Source organism: Fusarium oxysporum, chromosome II (genome assembly GCF_013085055.1).
Source record: "Fusarium oxysporum Fo47 chromosome II, complete sequence".
NCBI classification, from domain to species: Eukaryota; Fungi; Ascomycota; class Sordariomycetes; order Hypocreales; family Nectriaceae; genus Fusarium; species Fusarium oxysporum.
Genome location: NC_072841.1, coordinates 1,187,683 through 1,209,274, shown reverse-complemented (window position 1 = coordinate 1,209,274; position 21,592 = coordinate 1,187,683). Strand labels below are relative to the sequence as shown.

General features: G+C 50.6%; 5 protein-coding genes across 5 annotated transcripts; 2 read left to right on the top strand and 3 right to left on the bottom strand.

The window, feature by feature from the left end:
- Nucleotides 1–306: 306 nt before the first annotated feature.
- On the bottom strand, nt 307–2,767 carry FOBCDRAFT_13752 (Metallo-dependent phosphatase-like protein). The gene is made up of 4 exons (XM_031172815.3): nt 2,420–2,767; nt 1,505–2,338; nt 927–1,453; nt 307–874 (listed from the first exon to the last, which is right to left on the bottom strand). Exons 1-4 carry the CDS (start codon nt 2,432–2,434, stop codon nt 601–603), a joined length of 1,650 nt encoding a protein of 549 aa, XP_031049600.2. The 5' UTR covers nt 2,435–2,767; the 3' UTR covers nt 307–600.
- Nucleotides 2,768–4,013: 1,246 nt separating this feature from the next.
- FOBCDRAFT_13750 (uncharacterized protein) lies at nt 4,014–5,399 on the top strand. The gene is made up of 2 exons (XM_031172812.3): nt 4,014–4,308; nt 4,397–5,399. The coding sequence occupies exons 1-2, from the start codon at nt 4,167–4,169 to the stop codon at nt 5,014–5,016; spliced, it is 762 nt and encodes a 253-aa protein (XP_031049597.1). The 5' UTR covers nt 4,014–4,166; the 3' UTR covers nt 5,017–5,399.
- A 5,603-nt stretch (nt 5,400–11,002) lies between these two features.
- On the top strand, nt 11,003–15,379 carry FOBCDRAFT_268781 (uncharacterized protein; the record flags this gene model as incomplete). Its single annotated transcript, XM_031172811.2, has 1 exon — nt 11,003–15,379. The coding sequence occupies one exon, from the start codon at nt 11,003–11,005 to the stop codon at nt 15,377–15,379; it is 4,377 nt and encodes a 1,458-aa protein (XP_031049596.2).
- Nucleotides 15,380–15,947: 568 nt separating this feature from the next.
- On the bottom strand, nt 15,948–17,597 carry FOBCDRAFT_214169 (S-adenosyl-L-methionine-dependent methyltransferase). Its single transcript, XM_031172810.3, has 3 exons — nt 17,383–17,597; nt 17,081–17,316; nt 15,948–17,022 (listed from the first exon to the last, which is right to left on the bottom strand). Exons 1-3 carry the CDS (start codon nt 17,465–17,467, stop codon nt 16,033–16,035), a joined length of 1,311 nt encoding a protein of 436 aa, XP_031049595.2. The 5' UTR covers nt 17,468–17,597; the 3' UTR covers nt 15,948–16,032.
- A 491-nt stretch (nt 17,598–18,088) lies between these two features.
- Nucleotides 18,089–21,383, bottom strand: FOBCDRAFT_13715 (uncharacterized protein). Its single transcript, XM_031172809.3, has 3 exons — nt 20,008–21,383; nt 19,774–19,955; nt 18,089–19,724 (listed from the first exon to the last, which is right to left on the bottom strand). Exons 1-3 carry the CDS (start codon nt 21,115–21,117, stop codon nt 18,353–18,355), a joined length of 2,664 nt encoding a protein of 887 aa, XP_031049594.2. The 5' UTR covers nt 21,118–21,383; the 3' UTR covers nt 18,089–18,352.
- Between the last annotated feature and the right edge of the window lie 209 nt (nt 21,384–21,592).

Below are 21,592 nucleotides of genomic sequence, written 5' to 3'. Positions count from 1 at the left end.
AAGTCTTGGGCCGGGGGGAGTACATCAGCATGCATTTTGCAAGTCATCATGAGGAGGACGTTTGGGGTTTTGTTTTCGGTGAACATGGTAGAGGGAGCGAAGAGAGCATAGCGAGGAGAGAAGTATATAGTGGATGACAATTGAATTATATTTACACAACTCGGTCCGATGTGAACTGTTCAAGACATCACAAGTTATTATCAACTCCAGACTTAGGGTTGCTTGCTACCACTCCAGCCGAAATCATCATGGATCACAATACTGTAAAAGGCTGGTATAGAATAAACCATGAAAATGAGTTCAAGACTCATACGTAGTATTTAGTCGACCAAAACAACTCCGTTCTCCATCCCGAGACTATATAATGCCGTCGTTAACTCTGTTTGCTGCTGTATGCAATGAGAAGTGGGATATTTTAATTGTTATACAAGAAACCCCATGTTCAAACATGCTCCTTGATGTTGTCCAATGACCCGTCTTTTTTGTAAACGAAGAAGGACCACACCGTTCTATAGACGCGTGGCAGCTAATCATCCCAAAACACGAATACAATAAGTTCAGAAGGGGGACTTTGCCCCATAAATATAGAGTGTCGTAAGCTCATGAAACGGGAGTGATAGGTTGAGGTTTACCGCCATCGACGATAATCTGTTCGTGTACACGGGCAGCTATGTCTCCGTATTCGAGACGTTTCCAAGTCTTGATACGAGCCTCGTTTGTATCGACTTCAAACAAGCGTACTCGGCGATGGTAACCACCGTAGCCGGCGTAACCGCCGAAGCCAGAGCCACCAGCGTAGCACATCCACATGGCTGGGACCTTGGTCTCGCCTTCACCCATCAAAGATAGGGAGCAGTAGTCATTGCAGTGATCACTAAAATATTGATTAGTATTTTTTCAAGATAAGATAGGAATCCAAAACTTACTGTCCTGCGCTGACCATAAGGACACCCTGCTCTACAAGGGCATCACGGAAACCAGAGTTATATATTGGGGCAGTGACTCCTTCTTTCCAGTCACCGACACGGGGTAGTTCCGGGTTAGCATACTCTGTCAAGGGAATATGAATGAAAGCGATGTCCATATGCCGGCCAGTGTACTCGTTGTGATTCTTCTTGAGACCAGCGGCAGTCTTCTTGAACCATTCTATTTGGTTAGGTTTAACCCAGTCGTAACCAGGAAAGTTGCGCTCATCGGGCGTGTAGGCGTGCGTATCGAGAAGATAGATGGTCAGAGCAGAATGATCTGTCTTTCCACGGGCCAGGACTTCGATATAGTAATTCCCAACACCCTCGATATCAGCTGGCCCAGCAATGGAAAGAGAATAAGGAAGAGTCTCCATAATGGCCATCTGAGCCTCACGAGACATGGTTTGTTCGTCGTCGTGGTTACCGAAAATGGCAGCATAAGGAATCTTTCGCTCAATCAGGAGCGAGATGATCTTGAACATGGCCTAGATGGTGTTAGAGGCGAACACTATAATGTTAAGCCAGGCAATACTCACAGTAGGTGCATCTGGTGCTGTGTCACCGTTGACTTGGTCGCCACTCAAGACTACCAGATCGGGCTTCTCGTCGTCAAGGACTCGGCTAACAAACTCCAGTGTCCTAGGATCGGCCTCGCATTTACCGCCGTTGTAAGAATCGGGAACTGCCTCGCGACAAACACCAACTCCTGTACTGAGATGCAGATCACCGATCTGCATAATCTTGTATCGACCATCATTGCGGATCCTGGGCGTTGGCTTCTTGACCTCTCGTGGAGGACCTCGGCGCACGCTTAGCTGGACAGAGAGAAGGCTACCACCCGTGTTGAGGAGCAAAGGCGTTCCCGTCACAGCATATCCGTCTCTTGCTTCAACAGCATCATCTCCGAAAAGAACATCGAGATCCGTCACTGCCTGCTTTGAATCGCTGGCTTTCTTCTTAGCTGAGCGCTTGATCCAGATACCCGATGGACGAGATTCCCATGAGTCGTCCGTTTCTCCCTTGGGTTGAGGTTGGAGCCTGCCGACCGCAACATCCACAACAACACGATCGTCCGCAGTAAGATCCCCCTCATGCTTTCGCATGATGTACATGTATGCGCTCGTAGTCCATGTCTTGCCGAGATACAGCTCCTTATCGATTCGGTGCCATTCTTTGCCGAGGTCGCATGAGGAGAAGGGGTTAACGCTCGAGCAAGTGACTATTGTGACATCGGTGACGACCAGTCCGGGGTGGTGGGAGGGCATATAACTATGGATCGAATTGGGGAGGACACGATAATTGCGGTCGAGGAAGGCGATAACTAGAAAGGTGAAAATGGCAGCGCCAGCGAGCTGAGCAGCTGTTCGAACCTAGTGATGGAATATGGTTAGTCAACAGCCTCCTCCGGATCAATACTGATCATGAATTTACAGAGAACTTGGGCCACATACAATTCTTCGAGTCATGATGTTTTAATTATGAGAGGTCAACAGGCTGATAAGAATCGCTCTGAACGTATCCAAGTAGAATATTCAGGCCACTTCAAGTATGAACGTCCAGATAACGACGTTCGAAACGGGCATTCGGGAGTTTAATGGCAGGCCGAACTTTTCGCATCTTCTAAGGGGTCGGATCGGGGGTCCTATTGCATGATTCGTGGGGCCAAGTCGGTAATGGATATGATGGGAATAATGCGCGCGCGTCTCTCGATCAGGTTGAAGCTATTGCAACGGTCGCGAGGGTGTTCTCTGTAAGTTGAGAGGTGGTGGTTATAAATGTCGATATGAATTGAATGGGAGATGATGATGCGATCGACAGACAAATCGTGGGGACGGAGGGGACAGTCCGTCCTTGTTAACACTAACAATGTTGGTTGTTGATGGAACAAGTGGCAACGCAAGGCGACACTATTTTACGAGAGAAGTAGCGAGATAGAGCCAAGAAAAGCAAAGTAAAACACCTGACATTCACCGTAACACGGGAAAGAAGGAACCAAGCTATCCCGCACCTTCCTGACCGTAAAAAAGGGCCAAAAGCCAAGAAATCATTCAATTGTGATACTCGATCTTTCCCCTGGTGAACCGTCAAAAAAAGGGTACTGTAAGATAGTTCTATCAAGTGTGGAGCGCCCGGTTAAGGATCCGGATCTCGGGTTACAGGGGAGTATTTGAGTTTGTGGCTCTTTAATGTCTAGAGAATCTTTTACTTGAATACGGCTATTATTTTGTTGGCATTTCTCTATACCTACCTAATGATGATTCATTAATAGAAATACATTCAGACAGTCTGTCAATTTCTTGCACATACCTCCACTTGCATAACTCTCCTGTGAGCACACCTAATAAACAGGCGTGCTCAGCTGTACAGGCCATTCTGGGGTTACATCAATAGATGCACTCTCGATATGGCCACGTGAGGTGAGGCCCTCGATTACCATCCAATACTGGGATCATGTGGCATCCATCCTAAGCAGCCCTTTCTCTGGCTAGTATTTGTCTGTGCAGGCCAGTCTATGATGCTGCAGAATGTGCGATATGGTTCGACGAGACAACCCGTACACTGCTTGAAGTACCGTTGCTCCATGAGTCGACTTGCATAAGTGAGGGTGTTATTGTCTCTGGCGCATCCTGCAATGCAAGGAGACCTGATGATGCCAACGAATGCATAGTCTAGGATGGAGAGCTCTAAAAGCGGGCAACAAGAGCTTTGTCGAGCTTCTTTCAGAGCTTCGTGGCCCGTGCACATCTCCCTGTGAACAGAGGCAAACACCGTCAAGCCAATAGAAAGCACGATTGGCTTCATAACGGAGGCATCATTGGAAATAGAACAGGTTCAGTGGGATAATTGAAGCCTGATCCGGCGAGTCAAACAAAAGAATAGGCCTTGCAATTTCAGTAGTCTTCGATATCAAGTCTGCCATCTCTTTGTTTGATTCGAGATAAGATAAAGAGTTTACCCTTGGCTAATTCTAGGGGATGACGCTTGTATCACTGTGGGTCGCTCCTATCCATTCTTTGTTTGAGGCGCGGACCTTGCTTCGCCCTCATCCGCTCCATCGAAGCAACTCAGGCCTTTTCTCTTCTTTCATCAAAACATCGCAGTCTAAGTCGCAACAATCGCATATCTAGCCGTGCTTCTTCTCCGATCGTGAAAAGTCTCCTAATCATTAGTTAACGCGCTTCAATCGACTTGCGCAGCATGGCCGAATATTCGTCACTCAAGGTGCCCGAGCTGAAGAAGCTGCTGGCTGAGAAGGGTCTGCCTCAGACGGGCAACAAGGCGGATCTTATTGCAAGGCTCCAAGAGAACGATCGAACCTCCGAACCCGCTGAGAAGCCCGGTACGTGATTCCATCAGACCTGCGATCCAACCTCTCGCGCGTCGCGTCGCATCGCATCGATAACATCGGCTAATTGGATCCTTCACAGCTGAGAACAAGGAGGATGAAATCAGCTACAGTGATGACGAGGCTCCTGCTGAACCCGCCGCTGCCGCTCCTGTAGCCGCCTCTGAGCCTGTTGCTGAGGTTCCTGCCACTGAGGCTGCACCCGCCGAGGCCGCCAAGGCCGAGGAGACGACAGCAGAGAAGCCCGCGGAGACAGCGGAGGCTCCTGCTGAGCCCGAGAAGTCTTATGCCATCGGTCTACAATCCACCGCTGCCGACGACGAAGCCAAGAAACGTGCCGAACGTGCCAAGCGGTTCGGTATTGAGGAGGACGAGGACGCGAAGAAGCGCGCCGACCGTGCGAAACGATTTGGCCTCGACGAAAAGGAACTTGCTACTACTCTTGACTCGGCACTCCCAGAGCGCTCGCGAAAGCGAGGCCGGGATCGCACCACTGAAGGTGAAGGAAACCGCCCTGGGAAGCGACAAAGCCTGGACAGAAGAAACGGTGGTGGCGGTCGACGACGCGGCCGTGGTGGTCGAGACGGCGGTCGTGATGGTGGCGCCCGAAAGGAGAAGACGTCTACCAGAAGTGGTATTCTTGACGACCCAACAGAGAAGGCCAAGGCAGAGAAGCGTGCTGCTAGGTTCGCTGGAAACTAATAGTTCTCATGGTAACCAACGCGACACGAAATTTGGCAAGTAAAAAGGCTACCAATTGAGGATCGGATGAAACTGGGCAGAGCAGCAGACTTACGTGAATGGACCATTTCTACTTGTACAACATTCTTATTTTCATATTCAGGCGCAGACTATCAAGGATAAATGAATAAAGAGGAAATCGGCGTCTTCGGTTCGACCAATGTCCACTATCAATCAGAATCTTGAGGTCCATGGTAAGTTCTCTGTCTCTAGATCTAACCAGTTGTGATGAGCAGCCTCGGTAAGAGTCCCGGAGAAGACAAGCCGATGCAAGGCAGCCAAATGGAAGAACAATAAAAAATCGTCAATTCGCAGGTCCTCAAACGGCTAGTCTTTGCATATAGCTTGAACCAGTCAATATCGATCCAGGTGATCAAGGATTCAACTGTCTGAGAACATACCGATCTCCTCTGAGAGAGCTTGGGGGCGTAAGGAAAAGCACAAAGGGTTATCCGGCCATACTTCGTCAATAAACATCTTACCCCTATCTCGATGTTGTGCGAACACGGTGGCCTTGCGTGGAGCAAGATTCTACTGGGATCATCCTTCAAAGTCGGAAGAATTCGCACGATCCGAATGGTTACACTTCAACTAGGGAGAAGCGGAACTTCAAGATTTTGCATCTTGTCAGACAGGACGGGGCCCGATTCAGTTTAACTATTTTTTGTTAGTCTTGTCGCCGGAACGACAAAGAGACTGTTCGGATACGAGCCGTAGATGGGGCCAAGCTGACTTGAAGCTTGACATGCATATCCACTAACACTCAACACCATGACCTTGCCTGGGTCCCACTACAGATACGGCGGAATTGAGCTTCCACGGGGAGGCCTTCCTTTGACTCTAGCTCCCGAGAGACTTGTGCGCCGTTGCACGACTGCCGGTGCCGCGGTCCTGGTCTTGCGATGCCCCTATTCTTGGAGGACCACTTGGAGTGCAACTTACTTTCTCCTGATGGATGGTTGAGCTAGGAGACCTTCATGGGGGGAGCGAAAAACAACAGAAGAATTTTCATTCTCTATCAGGAAAAGTCGCATCTCTGGCGACAGCTGAGCTTAGTTACAGCTGGTGAGCGAAAGCCGGCCGAGTGGGAGACCACGCGATTTAAGTTCAGCGTTGATACTTCATATTGGACAGACCGATCTGAGCATCATATCTGCAGCAAAGCACGAGACTCTTTTTATCAGCCCTGCCAAAACTTCAGGATGGTCCAAGTGCCGACGATTCGTGAAAATCTGTAGCCATAGAACAGATCGATGTTAAAGATGAGTATAGCGGAAGGGGTATACCTTGATCGGAACAATGACATGTCTGGCCCAACACTTCGGACCAAGGAAACACATTATGAATAGCTCGAAAACGTCTGGAACCAACGAGAAACAAATACTCGCGGCTGCGCTAATCCCGCAATCCCAAAGGGGCTGATGGTTTCTTCAACGACGCAAGCCACGATCTCCGTTCTCGGACGATAGTTGCAGTCTCCGAAAGGGCCCGGACAAAACGTGCAGTGGCTTCCATGCCTCAATGGCCAATGTTGGTGAGATGATGAGCAGAATAGAAGACACTATAAAGTAGAAGGAAGCGAGATAGGACCATCATCACCAACAGGTTTGATCGTGTGGTTGTCAACGTTCCCAAACGCTAAGCTCGAGCCAAGTCTCAGGCAACAAGCCAATCATGAGGGCAAAACCCCTGCTCTCGCGATAAAGCAGCCCTGGTCGCCGAGCTGTCTGGCGGCTATGGTTGGTAGAGGCGTCTAATCAATTGGACCACTCCGACTCCAGCGACTCCAGTTGCCGTTGGACGCTTAGAGCCCGTCGTTGTGCTCAAGTGTCTAGCCAGGCCCGCTTGATCATCGCAAGCGAAGAAATGGCTTCACAACCGAAAGTGCTGGGCTTGCGCATCGCTTCACATCACGGGCTGGCAAATATTGCAGTTTGATGAGTTGTCAATGAGGCAAAGCTGCACATCGGGGCCATTTGCATGCATTCACCGCTGCCCAAAGTAGAGAGTACTTTGATCTCGAATTCGAGTGACTTTGCAAGGGCCAAGCATCTCAGATGGCACCTTATTCGCTCGGCCGACTGACAAGCCACATGGACAGGGGGGGACCTGGCCTGGGTGAGGCTTCACGTCTGCCGGAGTGGCCAGCCACGCCCGATCTGCCACGTCAGTGAAGGCATCTCAAACTCCCAGAAATCAGGGTCACCAGCCTCAAGGATCTGAGAACCTGTGGCGGATATGGGGAAATTTATGCTGTGGCGGAGTTGCATGCTGCATATGGGATGCCTCTCTTGTAGCCACTTTTGGAAACATGTTCCCCAAATCATGCCGGGTCCTGCAGCAAGATCTAAGACTGATCCAGGTACGACATGCTAGAATTCATGGACAATCGGTGAGATATCGACGTCAAGACGCGTTTGCCGCCTTGCCAGCGCATTAACCCATTCTCGCCTTGCCACTATCCGAGCTGGACTCGCACTATGAGGTCTTCTTTCAGCCAGCCAAGCTTGCTTGAGAGACAGGGCCTAGCCGCACACACCGATCTGGGCCCATTTGGAGGCTCAAACTCTCACCGAACGTTTGGAACCTGACCTCGTGATAAGGCTGCCAGCACGTATGAGATTCCAGAGAATGCCTTGTGTCTTAGAATGACGTCGAAAACACCAGGATCGTGCGTTTCTTTTTGACTGCCGACCGTTTTACCTGGGCGTGCTGTTTTGGTCTCGTGGTGTCTTATCTCGTCCAAAGTGCCCGTCACGAGACTAACAATGCATGGCGGTGAACTTTGACTGTCTGCCTACGTTGGCCAATACGTAGACCTATATCGCGCAATCGCTCTTCGCTTCGCTCATGACTGAGCGATCCGTTCGACTAACAAGTTTTTGCTCTGCTGGATGCCGACTTTGAGCTCCCTCTTCGCCATCGCCTCTACCGAATTATAGTACCCCATGTCAATAGTTAAGGACAGGGGTCTGAGCAAGACATAGTTTTTTGCAGCGAGGATTGGCGAACGATGAGACGCATTGTGGATTAGTCGTTCACTCATCATAGACTTTTTACAAGGAAAAGAAGACATGTAGGAGAGAGGGTTATCATTATCCTGGTGTCCATTCTGACGGGTCGTAGAGTGAAACGAGAGGGTGCGAGTGCGTGTGAATCATTGGTAGAAAACCCTTGATCAGCAACCAATGGCATCGATGAGTCCTTTGGCGATTGACACTCCTCGGCGCTTTGCGTTGGGATTTTCAACGAATAGGAGGGAGGGCGAGAGACGATGTGTTCGTGTTCACGGGACAAAGCAAATTTGTAGAGCGGGATAAGGCGGGACGGGATGGCTGAACGCTGAACGCTCAAGTTGTGAGTCCTATCCCGTCTGTCGAGTATTCATGCTCTAGCATCGTGAGAGGCGTGCAAACTGCTGTCGCTATCCCAACATTCTCGCGTCTAGCATAGACGCCGCAAAAGAATGGCCCCATGAAGATGGACTCCTCGTGATGCTATTCTTGTACCAACTTGGCCGCTACCTTGGCTGCAGATGCAACTCATGCAGCTGGTCTGGGGCTTGGTGTTTGACCGACAGGGTGTATTTCGCCCCAGGATCTCTCACCCCGGTCAGTGACCAACGACGACCAAGTCCTGTCACTGAAGGAGTTGATTCGAGGTCTGGGACTTCGTGTCATATTGCGAAAATGGCAAAAAATATATACAATTCGAGATGAATACTGTCAGATCATCCTACGAAGGATCCGATAATGGTAGACTTTCCCCAATGTGGGGCACTTTTATAACGGGACTCGCCCGTTGGGACGGTAAAAGCTTACCCTGAGTTCTAAAAATGTGAACGCCAGGTCCACTCATCGCTGGATATGAAGATCCATGCAGCACTACGTACAAAGTTTTGTTGTTATTGCAATCGTGATTACTCTACTCGATGAGACGAGATGAGACGATAGGTGCCTGGTGTTTGCTTACGCTCATCATATTGATTAACGGATTTGGAAGGTGAGGCTGGCTATGGGCAAGACATTTTAGAGACATGCAGACCAGATTAACCTGTGGGAGAAGAACAAAGTAAGACATTTGATATGCATGTCTAAGACATGCATATGCCTCCAACGACGTCGCATATTGTGCTGAAGAACAAGAACAATGAACAAGCGCCGTCACGTTTCTACCTCGGAGTCACGGACAGTTTCATACTCCCATCGAGATGATGATACCCTGCTCCAAACTCTCGATGTCTTCACACCCACGGCTCTGTCCTTCGGCTCCGGACATAGATTCATGGCCCCTGACTATTGAAAATCGAGACGTCAAGAGAAAAGATAATCAGTCGCTGGGAATACCATTCCTGCCCCCCCCTCACACAGCTTCATCATTTCCAAAATGGGACACAACCGACATCTACACCCACCAAATGTCAGGACTATACCCTGCACCCGCATCAGTTCTTGGTCAGGCTTTTTTATATGAGAGAGGTATTAGACTATGATTCGATGCTATCTTTTTGCTGATAACATTTTATCTTTCCGTATCTGTGCACTCCTTTCTTCTTGTTTACCCACCCTTTTGTCTCTCCTCCAACATCTCGGGTTATAGAAATCCAAGATTGGTCCATGATGAGCGGCCATCGGCCCATCCCTTTCTGGTCCACTCTACTAACTAACTAATGTCAACGGTCCAGCCCAGCCCAGTTCAAGGTTAACCAGTCGTTTAAAGATATCCTTCTCTCATGTTTCCGTCCCTGTCTCTCTTTTTAAGAAGCCCCACTATGGATAGCCCACACCAAGGGTCCTTCAAGGCGACCAGGATTGGGAGTGCAAATCGCTACAAGGGTGTGATGCCCAATCACTGCGTCAAGATGCCATGAGGGCTTTCTCATAGGATAATATGGATATGCACCCCGAAGGAGGGAAGGCGGCGCAGTAGCACGCTTGAGTTAATGTGCTCCGCAGCGACGGGTACTACAGCTGCAGCAGTATTTTTCTCTCGCTGACCAAACGGATGACTCAAACTTGGGGAGGGTTTTATCGCATCGCATCGCATCGCATGGCATGGCATGGCATGGGCGGACTCCACGCCTGAGATGCGATGCCTGGCAAGGCAATGCCTGCAACCTCCCAGGCCAGACCAGGATTGGGAGAAACGCCACACTCAGAGTCCTCCATCCTCTCCTCTTCCAAGCATGTACCTCTGCCCATCCGTCAATGTATTCATGTACCAGATGTCGTCGTCCACTCATGATGATGGCCCCAGAAAGGTCGTCCATTGCCTAAATACTACCTGTACCTAGTTATATGCTCCCGTTTCCGTCTCGGCCCTCCCCGCTGCTACCATCTCTTCTTGACTTACTTACTTTTCTTACCTTATCATATCTATACCCATTCGCTCTCTAGTTTTGCCACTGTCTTGTGTCTTCTTGTCTACCATTGCATTGTCTCTCATCTCTTAAACTTCAACTCATCTAATTACCCTTTCCCCTTCCTTGTCCTGTCTCACTTCCTCCACTTACACTCCAACCTTGAACAACACTACTGTACTAAAGCCCGCACCTCAAACACTCATCACATCAACCGAAGCGCCAGCTCTACCGTCAACCAAACTTTTAGACGCGGGTTCATCCCACAGCCCACACCATCACCCAACGAACTAGGCCTCTTCGAGCTGATAAATTTACCCACACCAATTCTTAGAGTAACGATTCCCCTCCACACTAATAACGACGACTCTACCTCGCTCTCCCAATTCACGGTCTCGGTCACTTTTCTTTTTTGACTTTCATATATATCATACACCCATTCAGAATCTTCCCAGCGAAATATGGGATTAAGTATACGAAATCGATCCTGAAGAAGGTTGGAAGATGGAATCTTACAGATTGGGGTCTGGTATCCCGACCAGGCCCTCGGAGCCGTCTCGCATAAGACGGCCTGGTCCGGGAATGACAATGGGAACTGAACCTGGAGTTATCTCATATGCTCCTAAACCACTCAACAGATCAGGAAGGAGGGAAGAGATTCCACGACCATTACCGAAGCCCTCTTCCATCTCACGTCCATCAGCAAGGGCTCCTCAACCTTCTACTACCCGGCGACCATCAATTCCTCAACCTGTGCCACGACCTAGCCTTAATCATCAAGCCCAATCATGGGGTTCTTCTTCTACTTCAGTATCCACACGATCAACTGCCAACCATCGTGGAGGTTCCGGATCATCAGCATCAGCCCAGTCCATGGACAACCCAAGGTCTAACCCAAACGTTCTGCGTAGGAAGAAGTCATCGTTATCCGGCGATGTCAAGACGACACGGACTGGCTCATCTCGGACAGACTCTTCTTCTTCGTCCCAGCATAAGCGCCAAGGCTCACTCGACCCTGCTTTCGGCTTCCATCTGGATAGAGAACTTACCAGCAGTCCTGCCGAGATTCAAATTGCTGAGGTTGTAGAGGTAAAGAAACCTTCCAAATCACCAGTGATCTACCCAGAACTGGACCGCTACCGCAACATTCGACGTCCTTCTGACAGCTCGGATAACCGCATCGAGGTTCCGTTCCGGTTAGCGACACACGATCTTCCACCTCCAACTCCAGCCAGCCTACTGTTCTCCGGAACTAGTGGAAGCCCATCTACTAGGTTCTCCGAGTCACCTGGACCAGGATCGTATAGTCGCGACACCACTCCAACCTCAATTGCTTCTCAGTCTCCTGGTCTTGTTGCACCTCTTCGCACCCAGAACAAGAACCGACTACAAAGCCCTATCCTCAACAGACCTCCTGTGACACGAAGGGCTGGTGGAAGTTTTCCTAACGAAGTTGATGCCATCACCGTTGATCCTCATGGCCTCGCAGCTGTTAGAGAGTCCCTGACTTCATCCTCGTCGAACTCTACTGTTCGAGAAGCCACCATCAAGAAGAAGACCAAGAACCTGCCTCCTCCACCACCCAGTCCTCCACCACGGAAATCATCGCAGTACTTTCGTGAGGAGACATCGTCGCCCAAGTCGGTGCGCAAGGTATCAAGACCTGTTTTGCGATCCCCTTCCCCTGAGAGAAGTGCCCAATCCTCCGCCTCCCCAAGAGCCGTGCCCCCTTCACGACCCAGCAGAGATGGCACCCCCGACATGCAATCTCAACTGTTCAACCCCATGCCAGTCATTCACAGCAATCTTTCCACTCAATCCCTCCCAACAACTGAAAGACGAGGAAGCGAATCTGCTGCTACAGCAGCTTTGTCGCCCCCGAAGCCACAGTACACTCATGGAGGTCGAACAGCATCGACTTCACAGCTCCCCATCAAAGGCGAATTGTACGCTCAACCGGCAGCCAAGGCAACAGCCGAATCGAAGAAGGGCAAGGGCCTCGAGCCACCTCGAATGACAAGCACACCGAGTCCTAATGTGGCAACCTCTTCATTCTCACGCTTCCCGTTCTTTAGTCGTAAGAAGCACGCCAACGGAACACAAGCCGAGAAGAATGAGAAGGAAAAGAAGACTCTTCGCAAGGGTCCTGTAGCTGGCACAGGCCATGAAGGTTATGGACGCATTGGTGCTTCCAAGAGACGCAGTGGCAGTATCAGCAACATGACACGCAATTCTCCTGGTAGTCAGACAACTCAGGAACCCCGTTCTAGCAACGATTCCTTCTTTGCAGATCGGGTCAACCCAGTGGTCATCGCTGGAGGTGCAATTATCGAGAATAGAAATGCAAGCTCTGAAATCTCTCGGAGTGTAAGCTCCCAAAGCTTGGCGACCGAGGAGTCGAGGTTCGGAAGCTCGCAGTCATTGGCAACTTCTCAAGATCAGCCTCGAAACACTTTGTGGCCGTCGCCCATGTCACGCACTCCACACCCAGCCTTTGGTGCTCGCCGCCCATCCGAGAGCAGCGATTCTGAAGGCCCTACAATGAAGTCGACTTTGGCTTTCCGAAGATCTGTCCATCGTCTCCGATCTTCGCCGGATGACCCCCTGAAGCTGCCTCAGCCTATCAACACGTCAGGTTATGCATCGTCGCCCATGACAAGCTTTGATACCAGTGTCATGTCTGATGAGTCCCACTTCGAACTGCAACGGGAGATTTCTCACGAGGCCAAGTCTTCACACCCTGCGCCCAAGAAGCTTGTCAAGAGGCCGCGATCTCCTCGAAAGTGGAACTTGTTTGGAAGGTCAACCCAGACCCAGCAGCCTAAGCAGAGCGAGAAGGTCTCTGCCACTGTCAAACCAGTGGAGAAGAAGCCCCTTGCCTTTTATGCCATGATGGATTCGTCAGAACAAGAGGACAGCGAGCCGATGGACATTCAAGATGTCTTGAGGTTTGCCGAGGTTTACGGAAAATCACCTAGTGTTGGTGGTACTCCCGAGCTTTCGCAAGGCACACCAGAGATGCGATCGTCAACCAACTCTCCGGTACGGCCTGCAGAGCCAGCTCAACCCCCAAGGCGGGAGAGCGTCGAGATGAAGACCAAGCCTCGGCTGCCTGTACCCCAGCAGACTTTGATGTCCAAGAAGCCTACTCTACAGCCTCCGTCAACAAGCACCACTGCTGGTCGACGAAGCCGACTTCCTCAAGTCGGAAGAATCCCCAAGGTTGTGAGTAACCGTACTGAACATGTGTCACCTATGAGCTTTTCTAGACCTTTCAGAGCTAGCATGCAGTTGGCACCTGAAAACCTTGAGGTCTATGATCCTGAGTCAATTGCCAAAGGTCCCTCACCTTCCAGGCCTTCGACTCCTGTTCCTGATCTGACTACCGATGGCTCAACAGCAGGAAGCACCAACAACCTCTCATCAAGAGACTCCAACCCTCCTGCTTTGAGCCGAGTTGAAAAGGAGTTCTTGGCCTTTTCGCCTCGCAAGGACTCCGAGGGAACCATTGGTACATCTAGCTCAAGCTGTTCTGGTATTCTTGCTTTCTCTGGCTCTACTGCCGTGATCCCACAGCCTTATGACCCCCCCGCAGAAGATGAGGTGTGGGATGAGTATGATGATCTCCTTGGAGAAGATGCTGGCAAAGCACTTCCCTCGGCAACTTCTTCACGAGGTACACCGTTCCATCTTGAGACTTACGAGTCGAAGCTGGCTAGCAAGGAGAAGCCCTTGGAGTCGCCGACGATTGTCTTCGATAAGAAAGCAAGCCGACAATCCAAGGCAACAACCATCTCCAGCACTTGCAGCGCTGATATGACTGAACGCCTTCGAGCGGCTTTCCAACCTCACCCAAGCCCCAGCACTCCCTTCTCAGTCTCCAAGTTTGTTTCGGGATATGAAGACCGCAACACCAACACTGAGGCGCCTGCAACTGGTGAGGTATCTCGACGAAGCAGTCGTTCTTCCCGCAAGACGAGACGATCTGATGCCAGCTCCTCTTCGGAGGATGGGTCACCACTCGCACAAGTCAACCTCAGGGTTGGTTCAATGACGGTAAGCAAGTGGCTCACCTTCGGGCATGTTCTCTTCAGTGACGTTCGCCATGAACTGGTTCCTGTTGAGGGATCACTGAAGAGGCACTCAATCCTTGTAATTGATGGCCTTGGTAACGATGACTGGTCATTCTACGCTGCCGAAACATACCCGGCTGCTACCTTCTTCAACCTGTCTCCTCGCGCTCCTCTTCCAGAAGAACTCAAGAGTTCGTCTTCAAGCTTCCCTCTCAGCCCTCCAAATCACCATCAGATCCAATACGTCTCTCACCTCGACAAGTTCCCATTTGCCCCTCAGAGCTTTACAGCTGTTGTGTACCGCTTCCCTGTCGCAGCTCCTGAAGCATACTACCGCAGCATCCTCACTGAAGCTCGGCGTGTACTGAAGCCAGGAGGTTTCATCGAGCTCTCTATTCTCGATGTCGACCTGAACAACATGGGCAACCGGGGCCGACGTACAATCCGCCGTCTCAAAGAGAGGATCAATGAGAAGACGCCTGATACTAGTCTTGGATCAACCGCGGATCTCATTGTTCGTCTTCTGGGCAAGGTTGGTTTTACTACCATCAAGGCAGCACGAGTGGGTGTGCCTGTCGCGAGTTCGGTCACTCGCTCAGACAGCAAGGCCGACAAGGGTAAGGCTACTGCTGAGAAGAAGAAGGACCCGCCGAGTCTATCCGAGATGATGAGCGACAACAGCCCCCTGGCGGATGAGGGCATCACCAAGATGGTCAGCCGCGTTGGCCGATGGTGGTACACACGATGCTACGAAAATGCAGCTCAGAACCCCTCTGGAAAGAGCATCTGGAGCGATAAGTCTCTGCTCTCTGAGTCTGAAGAGCTCGGTACAAGCCTGAAGCTTATGGTCTGCTGCGCTCGGGCTCCTCTTGAGCGCATCACCAGTGTCTAAGCACTCAACACAACACATTATTTTCTTCCTCTACTTTTCCTTATCGGTCACAACATTGCGCAAGATACGCAAGTTTAATTGGAAAGCATTACAGGTTGGAAGATTCCATGCGGCGCAAGCCCATTCCTCAGAAAAAGAGGCTATACCACAAGATTGACCCATGAAAAACAATCTTTATTTCATTTCGTTCCTCTGCAACAGAGGCATAAGTTCTCTTTTACTTGTTTGGTTAATCTTCGGTGCCGCAGGTCGGGTTAGACCACGCACTGGATGCACTGGTATTTCAAGCTAAGGGCCATTTTTTTTTTTGGGGGGGGGGGGGGGTTCTTAATATGGGGGAAATGCTGGACATTGCACTCCGCACAATTTGGAAATGGAGTGCATAGGATTGGGGAAAAAAGAAAGACGGAATAGGAATGATTATGAAATCTTGATGATTGAATGTGAGGAGGAGATACGACTTGATATTTAAGCATGTTGCATAGAGATACCCATTCATGCTTTTGGGAGCCAGAACGAGATAGCAAGCGGCATTACTGTTCTTCCACTCTGATTACATTCGTTGCTTCGTCTATTGTTTGCTTTATACATGTCTAGACTCTATAGGTTTAAAAGTCTACTATACAGATTGTGTTGTACAAGATTCATGAACATCATTCAGTTTTCGTTGGCTCATTCTCCGCCGTGCCTTCAGCTTGAGTAGTTTCTTTAACTTCTGGGTTGCCCTCAGCTTCAGAAGCTCCCTTATCCTCAAATTCACACTCAACTTCAGAAGAACTCTCCTGTGTAGAGGACTCAACTTGCGAGCGTATCTGGCCAACAGGCCACCGCCTGAGAACAGCTACAAACCCACCACCGGTGACTCGCTCACCCACCTTGGGTCGCATCACCTGCACTGCAGCGCCTTCAGGGTTTTCTCTAGGAATAACGGTTTTGACATCCCACTCCTTGCCGCCACCAGTATCAAGAACGCCGTCAGCCGTGGTCGAAACCTCAAGCTCAATAACCCTCTCAGGGCGCATGGGCTGGCCTGTGCGAGCAACCCAAGTTTGGAAGTCGGCGATTTGGCTAATAGAGGGTGTGAAGATGACAAGAAGGCCGTTGGGGTGGAGGGCCTGAATAACTTGAGTAGCATGGTCGTGAGCGGAAGGAAGGTCAAGGATTGCATGTGACAGGAAAGGCTGGTTATCCGTCTCAGCCAGGCGGGATGAGATATACTCGTCTATGGAGCCGACATGGAAGTCTATAGTAGGGAAGTACAAAGAGCGGCGGAAGTGGCGAATCAGTTTATGTGCTGCGCGAGAGTGTTTAACGTTACGGTCAAGGGTATGTAACACGGCGCGACGACTGGACCGGTAAGAGTCGAGGGCAGCCTGGTCCTCTTCGGCAAGATCGAGACCAAAACCGTCGGTCCTGTAGCGTGCCGTGCAGAGGGTGTTTCGCAGGCTAGGAGGTACAGCTGGATTTGCTGCATGAAGAGCACGAGCGAGGTGTAGCGTCAAACTCCCCATTCCAGTACCAGCCTCAAATATCTCAAACGGCTGGGTTGGATGATTGGGATCCGCGTCGTGTTCTTCTTCACCAGGCCGGGAAAGGTTTAAATCGAGGAGCGACACGATGGTATTCGCATGATGGGGATATATCTAAGAGCCAATTCCATATAAGTAATAGCGATTGAGTTCAATTGGCACTGTATCGTACCGGTGTGGCCTGTCGCGGGCTGTTAATGATGTATGAAGCCAAGGTCGGCTCGTGAAGAGTAACAGGACGTCCCGAGCTATCATTCAGAACATCAAGCACCTGGCGACCAATGAGCTCGGACGAATTAATAGAGGCACCATAACCAAGTCTTATTTTCGTATCGGCGCGAAGAGGAGACGTAAGATGCCATTTGGGAGCTTTAATGCCCTGTTGGCGCAGGAAGAGAACATCATTTTCTGGAGGACCGTGGGGTTAGCATCCATGATGAGACTTCGGGGGGGCAAAGGCGGGAATTGACTTACTTTGGATGGTGCGCGATGGAGAGTAGAAGCGTTTCAAGGGGGTAGAAGAGAGGCCCGCAAGGACTGAAGGGTGGGATAGTCGCATGATGGGGCTTTGAGCGGTGGAGAGGCTGTCATGATGAGAATCTTTAGAGGTTTTCGTTTTGCGCCGGGGATAACTCGGAGATAAGTAGCAGGGATCATGGCTGGAGCGCCCATTTGAACCTTAAAACTGATGAAGGACGGTATAAATACCTAGTAATGTTTTCGAAAGCAGTTGTTGGAAGCAAGTACAATATATATATATGTTTTGTAAGGTAAGGTAGATAAATGTCTATTTGTATTACCTGATTCCACTACCAAGGTATCGACTTGTAATTTTGGCCCAGGGTATCGCCTTCCCTCGTTGTGGAGGGGTTTGTTCATGTCCTTCCTTTCCTTCCTTCCAACCTTAGGTTCCTAACCTTCGCGCCTGCCTTGCGCCTTCTCAATGCAAACCTCTGCCATCCCGTCTCTTTAGAGCGCCGTCATTTTGAAGACTCCCCAAACTCCGCCATCATCCAGCCTCATCTCGACTCATCAATACCCGGCGCGCCAGTTACTATTATACAATGGGGGATGTCATATCATAATCAACCAAAACCAAAATGTTCAAGCACGCTTCCCCCGAACCCTGATGTGCTGTGCTGGCTAACGTAAAACCCCAAGAATAAACGCCGGTCCATGAGACGTTAAAACCCACAAAGAAAAGATATGCTTGCTCGGTACCAGACTCCAGGCTGTGTACTCATCAATGGGATCATGATCGAATCCAAAGTTATCGGTGCCAAGATATGTACACATACTGGCAACACGTGTAGTATATCGTGCAGTCGTTGAAGCCGCCTCCGTCACCAATACTTGTTGAAAACACCGGCTTCGTCGAATTACATACGTCGAATCCTGATACTACGCATCAGGACAAAGAACAATAAACGATCTGAGATCCTGCTCAGATGAACGAATATTTTGAGCTCGACATGTGCTGCTCCATCGCGGCCGCCCACGAGTCCTGTGCTTGGAGCTGTTGTGGGCGTTGCTGCTGCTGCGACTGCCGATGCTGATATTGGTGGCTCTGCTGGTGCTGGCGTTGATGCTGCTGATGAGGAATATGTTCTGGTGCGTGCTCCGTGGTATGGAAGTCCTCCTCGAAGTACACGACAACGCGAACCCCGACATGTTCTTCGAGGAATTGAACACCAGAATCGTATCGACGCCGACAGCGCTTCGTCCAAGGATCGACCTTGACAGGACTGTGATAGCAGAACATGTTCGGTTGCTGGCTACGAATAGGGAATAGAAGTCCCATGCCTCTCATATGGTGCCAGAGGTCGATCGTTGCTTGCTTAGTCGCATCAGATTGAGGGTGCGCCGCGAACATCAACTGGACAATTGTATATCGCAGGACGAGGACATCGACGTTTTCAGGGCCTAGTCGTTGCTCCATTTGTCGCTGCAGCAGTCGCAGTTCTCCCACCAATTTCTCGAGTCGCTCCTGATTCACATGGTTATAAAACATGGCCAGGTCAACCCATGTTCGAGCCACATAGGGATGCTTGCGGCCATAAATGGCCTCCAGCTCCTCAGCGATGGTTGGAATGCTTCCCCACAGCAGTTCTGATAGTGTGCCTGGTCCATGCTTCTGTTGCACCTCATACAAGCAAGAGAAGATCTGCCGTAGGGGATGTGACCTCTCGAAGTTGGTCGTCGAGTAAGCCGCTAAATACTTGCAGAGTGCCGTCATCATTCCTGGATCGCGATGGACCATGCCCAAAAGCAACTCCTTGATGCCCTGAGGAGACAGCTTCTTCAGATCTGATTCAAGCTGTTGGAAAGCCTTCATCAGAAAATGACCACCCTGATCGTGGTCCTTCATCTCGAAATAGTGGTTAGCCTCGAGAAGAAGGTCACTTGAGCCCGCTCCCCACACCATGATAGTTTGCCATCCAACTTGGGCGTCCGTCTCGACTTCGAATTGCCGACATTGTAAGAACGCTTTTCTCATGTTGCTGATGATGATTTCTTGAGCCCGAAGGAGATCTGGTGATTGAAGATACCCTGGTGCTGGAGGCGGAGTTGGTGTTCTGCATCTGATGTGTGCCGGCAAATCGGCAGGTAGTTCGAAATCCACCAAGTCATACTCGGTAACACCCTTTCTCTTCAAGTAGGTACCCAGGTTAACAACCTTGCCGTTACGAACGAATTCGGACACCTTGCCCTCGGCGTCGCGCTGGAATTTCATGGACAGCAGGCGCTTGACTTCCTCTTCGGTATTATTCTTCACAAAACCCCATTGCGAGAATCGAGTCTTGTACATTTTTGGTCTACAAAGGATGAGCTATGGCACTCAGTGGGTGACGAATAGGGACTTACGTTGCCTGGAAGCCATACTGGTCGGCCATGACAGACATGACCTCTTTGAGTGGTTTCCTTTCCTCAAGATACAGTTTACGAATTGTGTGCTTGAAGGATTCCCATGCCTCAGCCGGGACCTGTTCTCTTGAAGGACGGCTTCCTACTTGAGATCGTTGAGATACGGAAGTTCTTCGTTCATTCTGAGAAGAGTTAGCAATCTGTCCCCTCGCTCTACATTTTCACGAAACATACCGGAGGCAACATAGAGGAGGCAGAGGCTTGAGAAAGTTGTGGTGTGGAGGGTTCACGTTTAATAGGAGGGCTAAAAGGTCCAGGTGTGGACATTGATGATCGGGAGGGTTGTCGAACGGGCCTGGGTGGTTTGACAGGCGGCTTCGCTGGGGCCTTGCCTTTAGCATTCAAGGTGGAATTGGTATTGAAATCCAAGACCAGCTGGCTTCCGGCGTTCATCACGGGTTTAGGTGTAGAGGGGATCGGAGGTTTTGCGAAATAACCAGAATTTGAGGAAATACTGCTGCCTTGTGGTTGATCCAAGGAGGGCTTAGAAGTCGTTGGTACGGGTGGTCGCCATATGGCAAATCCAGGTGTACCTGGCACACCTGGGGTAATTGAACCGGGTGAGGTGACTTTGGCGTTCATGCCAGAATTTGGCATCATTGAAGGCCCAGCCATGGATGCTGTCTCCATCGGCGTCGTCACTCTATTGTTGTTGACCATAAAACTGTTCATGTTTCCGAAAGGACCGGACGACGAACCAACACCTGGACTGTGGACTGGTATATCATGAAATCCGCCAAAAGCGAGGGCGGGCGGCGGGCTAATGATCGGACTGGTGACTCTTGAATGGCCACTCAAGAGTCCATAGTTGGGCTCTGCAGGACTGGCGAGCGGACTTGTAACGATAGGCGAGGTGACACTGAAGTTTCCGAACGGCGAGGAAACGGGAGGTTCTTGATGTACTGGGCTTGTTACGACGTTCGATGGTCTTGGAGGTAGAGGGGGCGCAAAGGATTTGTTCTCGAAATGCGCAACCAGACGTCCAACGCCACCTCCTCCACCATGCGAAGAGCTCATGTTATCGAGTTCGACATCTTGAGACATGTGGTCGTGTTGATCGAATCGCATGTCATATTCTGCCGACGGAGTTGGCGCCCAATCCATGCCGGATGAGTCGCCATAGGATGCGCCAGCATCGTGATATGATTGCGAATTTCCCGCCGAGAAACTATTTGTGTTGTTATTGTTCATGGTGAACCTGTGCCAGCCTTGGTCGGCGAAACCATACGACGGATCCTCATTGTTGTCGGAAGGGCGAGGCCCGCCTGCTGAATGGTTAAACATGTCGCCGGTGATGCCCAGGCCGGACGTGAGAGGCCCGGTCTGCTAGCTGAAAGGCAGTCAATGACGGACTGAGGCGAGTCGAAGGCCTCGGCTGTGTCCTCAGTCGCCAATGCGAGAATTCATCACTCGTCAATGTGGCGAGCGGGAGAGCTCAGATGGAGGTTCAAGAACGGGAGGATGAATAGGCGGGCAGAAACGCCCATGACTATCGGTACGTATAATAATAAGGAAGAGCGCTCGAACGGACGGTACAGGCAAGAGCAGAGCAGAACCAGACCAAGAAAGACAACCCAGCGGACACTACCAGGACTGGGGTGTCTGCCGCCTGTAGGACAGTGCAGTGAGTCGCACCAAAGTGACGGCCAGGGCTTGCTAACGTTATCGTTCCCCAGACTTGACACAGCAGCTAGACAAGATATGGGCGGTGCTGTGATAGGACCATCAACGCAATGGGAGCCAGAAAAAAGACGGGGAG

Coding starts and splice junctions, on each gene's coding strand:
- FOBCDRAFT_13752 (XM_031172815.3), bottom strand. Junction 1,454..1,504: donor CAGCACCAGATGCACCTACT/GTGAGTATTGCC, acceptor AACACCATCTAG/GCCATGTTCAAGATCATCTC. Junction 875..926: donor CTTATGGTCAGCGCAGGACA/GTAAGTTTTGGA, acceptor TCAATATTTTAG/TGATCACTGCAATGACTACT.
- FOBCDRAFT_214169 (XM_031172810.3), bottom strand. CDS start 17,467: ATGCGACTATCCCACCCTTCAGTCCTTGCGGGCCTCTCTTCTACCCCC. Junction 17,317..17,382: donor TCCATCGCGCACCATCCAAA/GTAAGTCAATTC, acceptor ACGGTCCTCCAG/AAAATGATGTTCTCTTCCTG. Junction 17,023..17,080: donor GCCCGCGACAGGCCACACCG/GTACGATACAGT, acceptor ATTGGCTCTTAG/ATATATCCCCATCATGCGAA.
- FOBCDRAFT_13715 (XM_031172809.3), bottom strand. CDS start 21,117: ATGTTTAACCATTCAGCAGGCGGGCCTCGCCCTTCCGACAACAATGAG. Junction 19,956..20,007: donor CCTCCTCTATGTTGCCTCCG/GTATGTTTCGTG, acceptor AACTCTTCTCAG/AATGAACGAAGAACTTCCGT. Junction 19,725..19,773: donor CAGTATGGCTTCCAGGCAAC/GTAAGTCCCTAT, acceptor CATCCTTTGTAG/ACCAAAAATGTACAAGACTC.
- FOBCDRAFT_13750 (XM_031172812.3), top strand. CDS start 4,167: ATGGCCGAATATTCGTCACTCAAGGTGCCCGAGCTGAAGAAGCTGCTG. Junction 4,309..4,396: donor CGAACCCGCTGAGAAGCCCG/GTACGTGATTCC, acceptor GATCCTTCACAG/CTGAGAACAAGGAGGATGAA.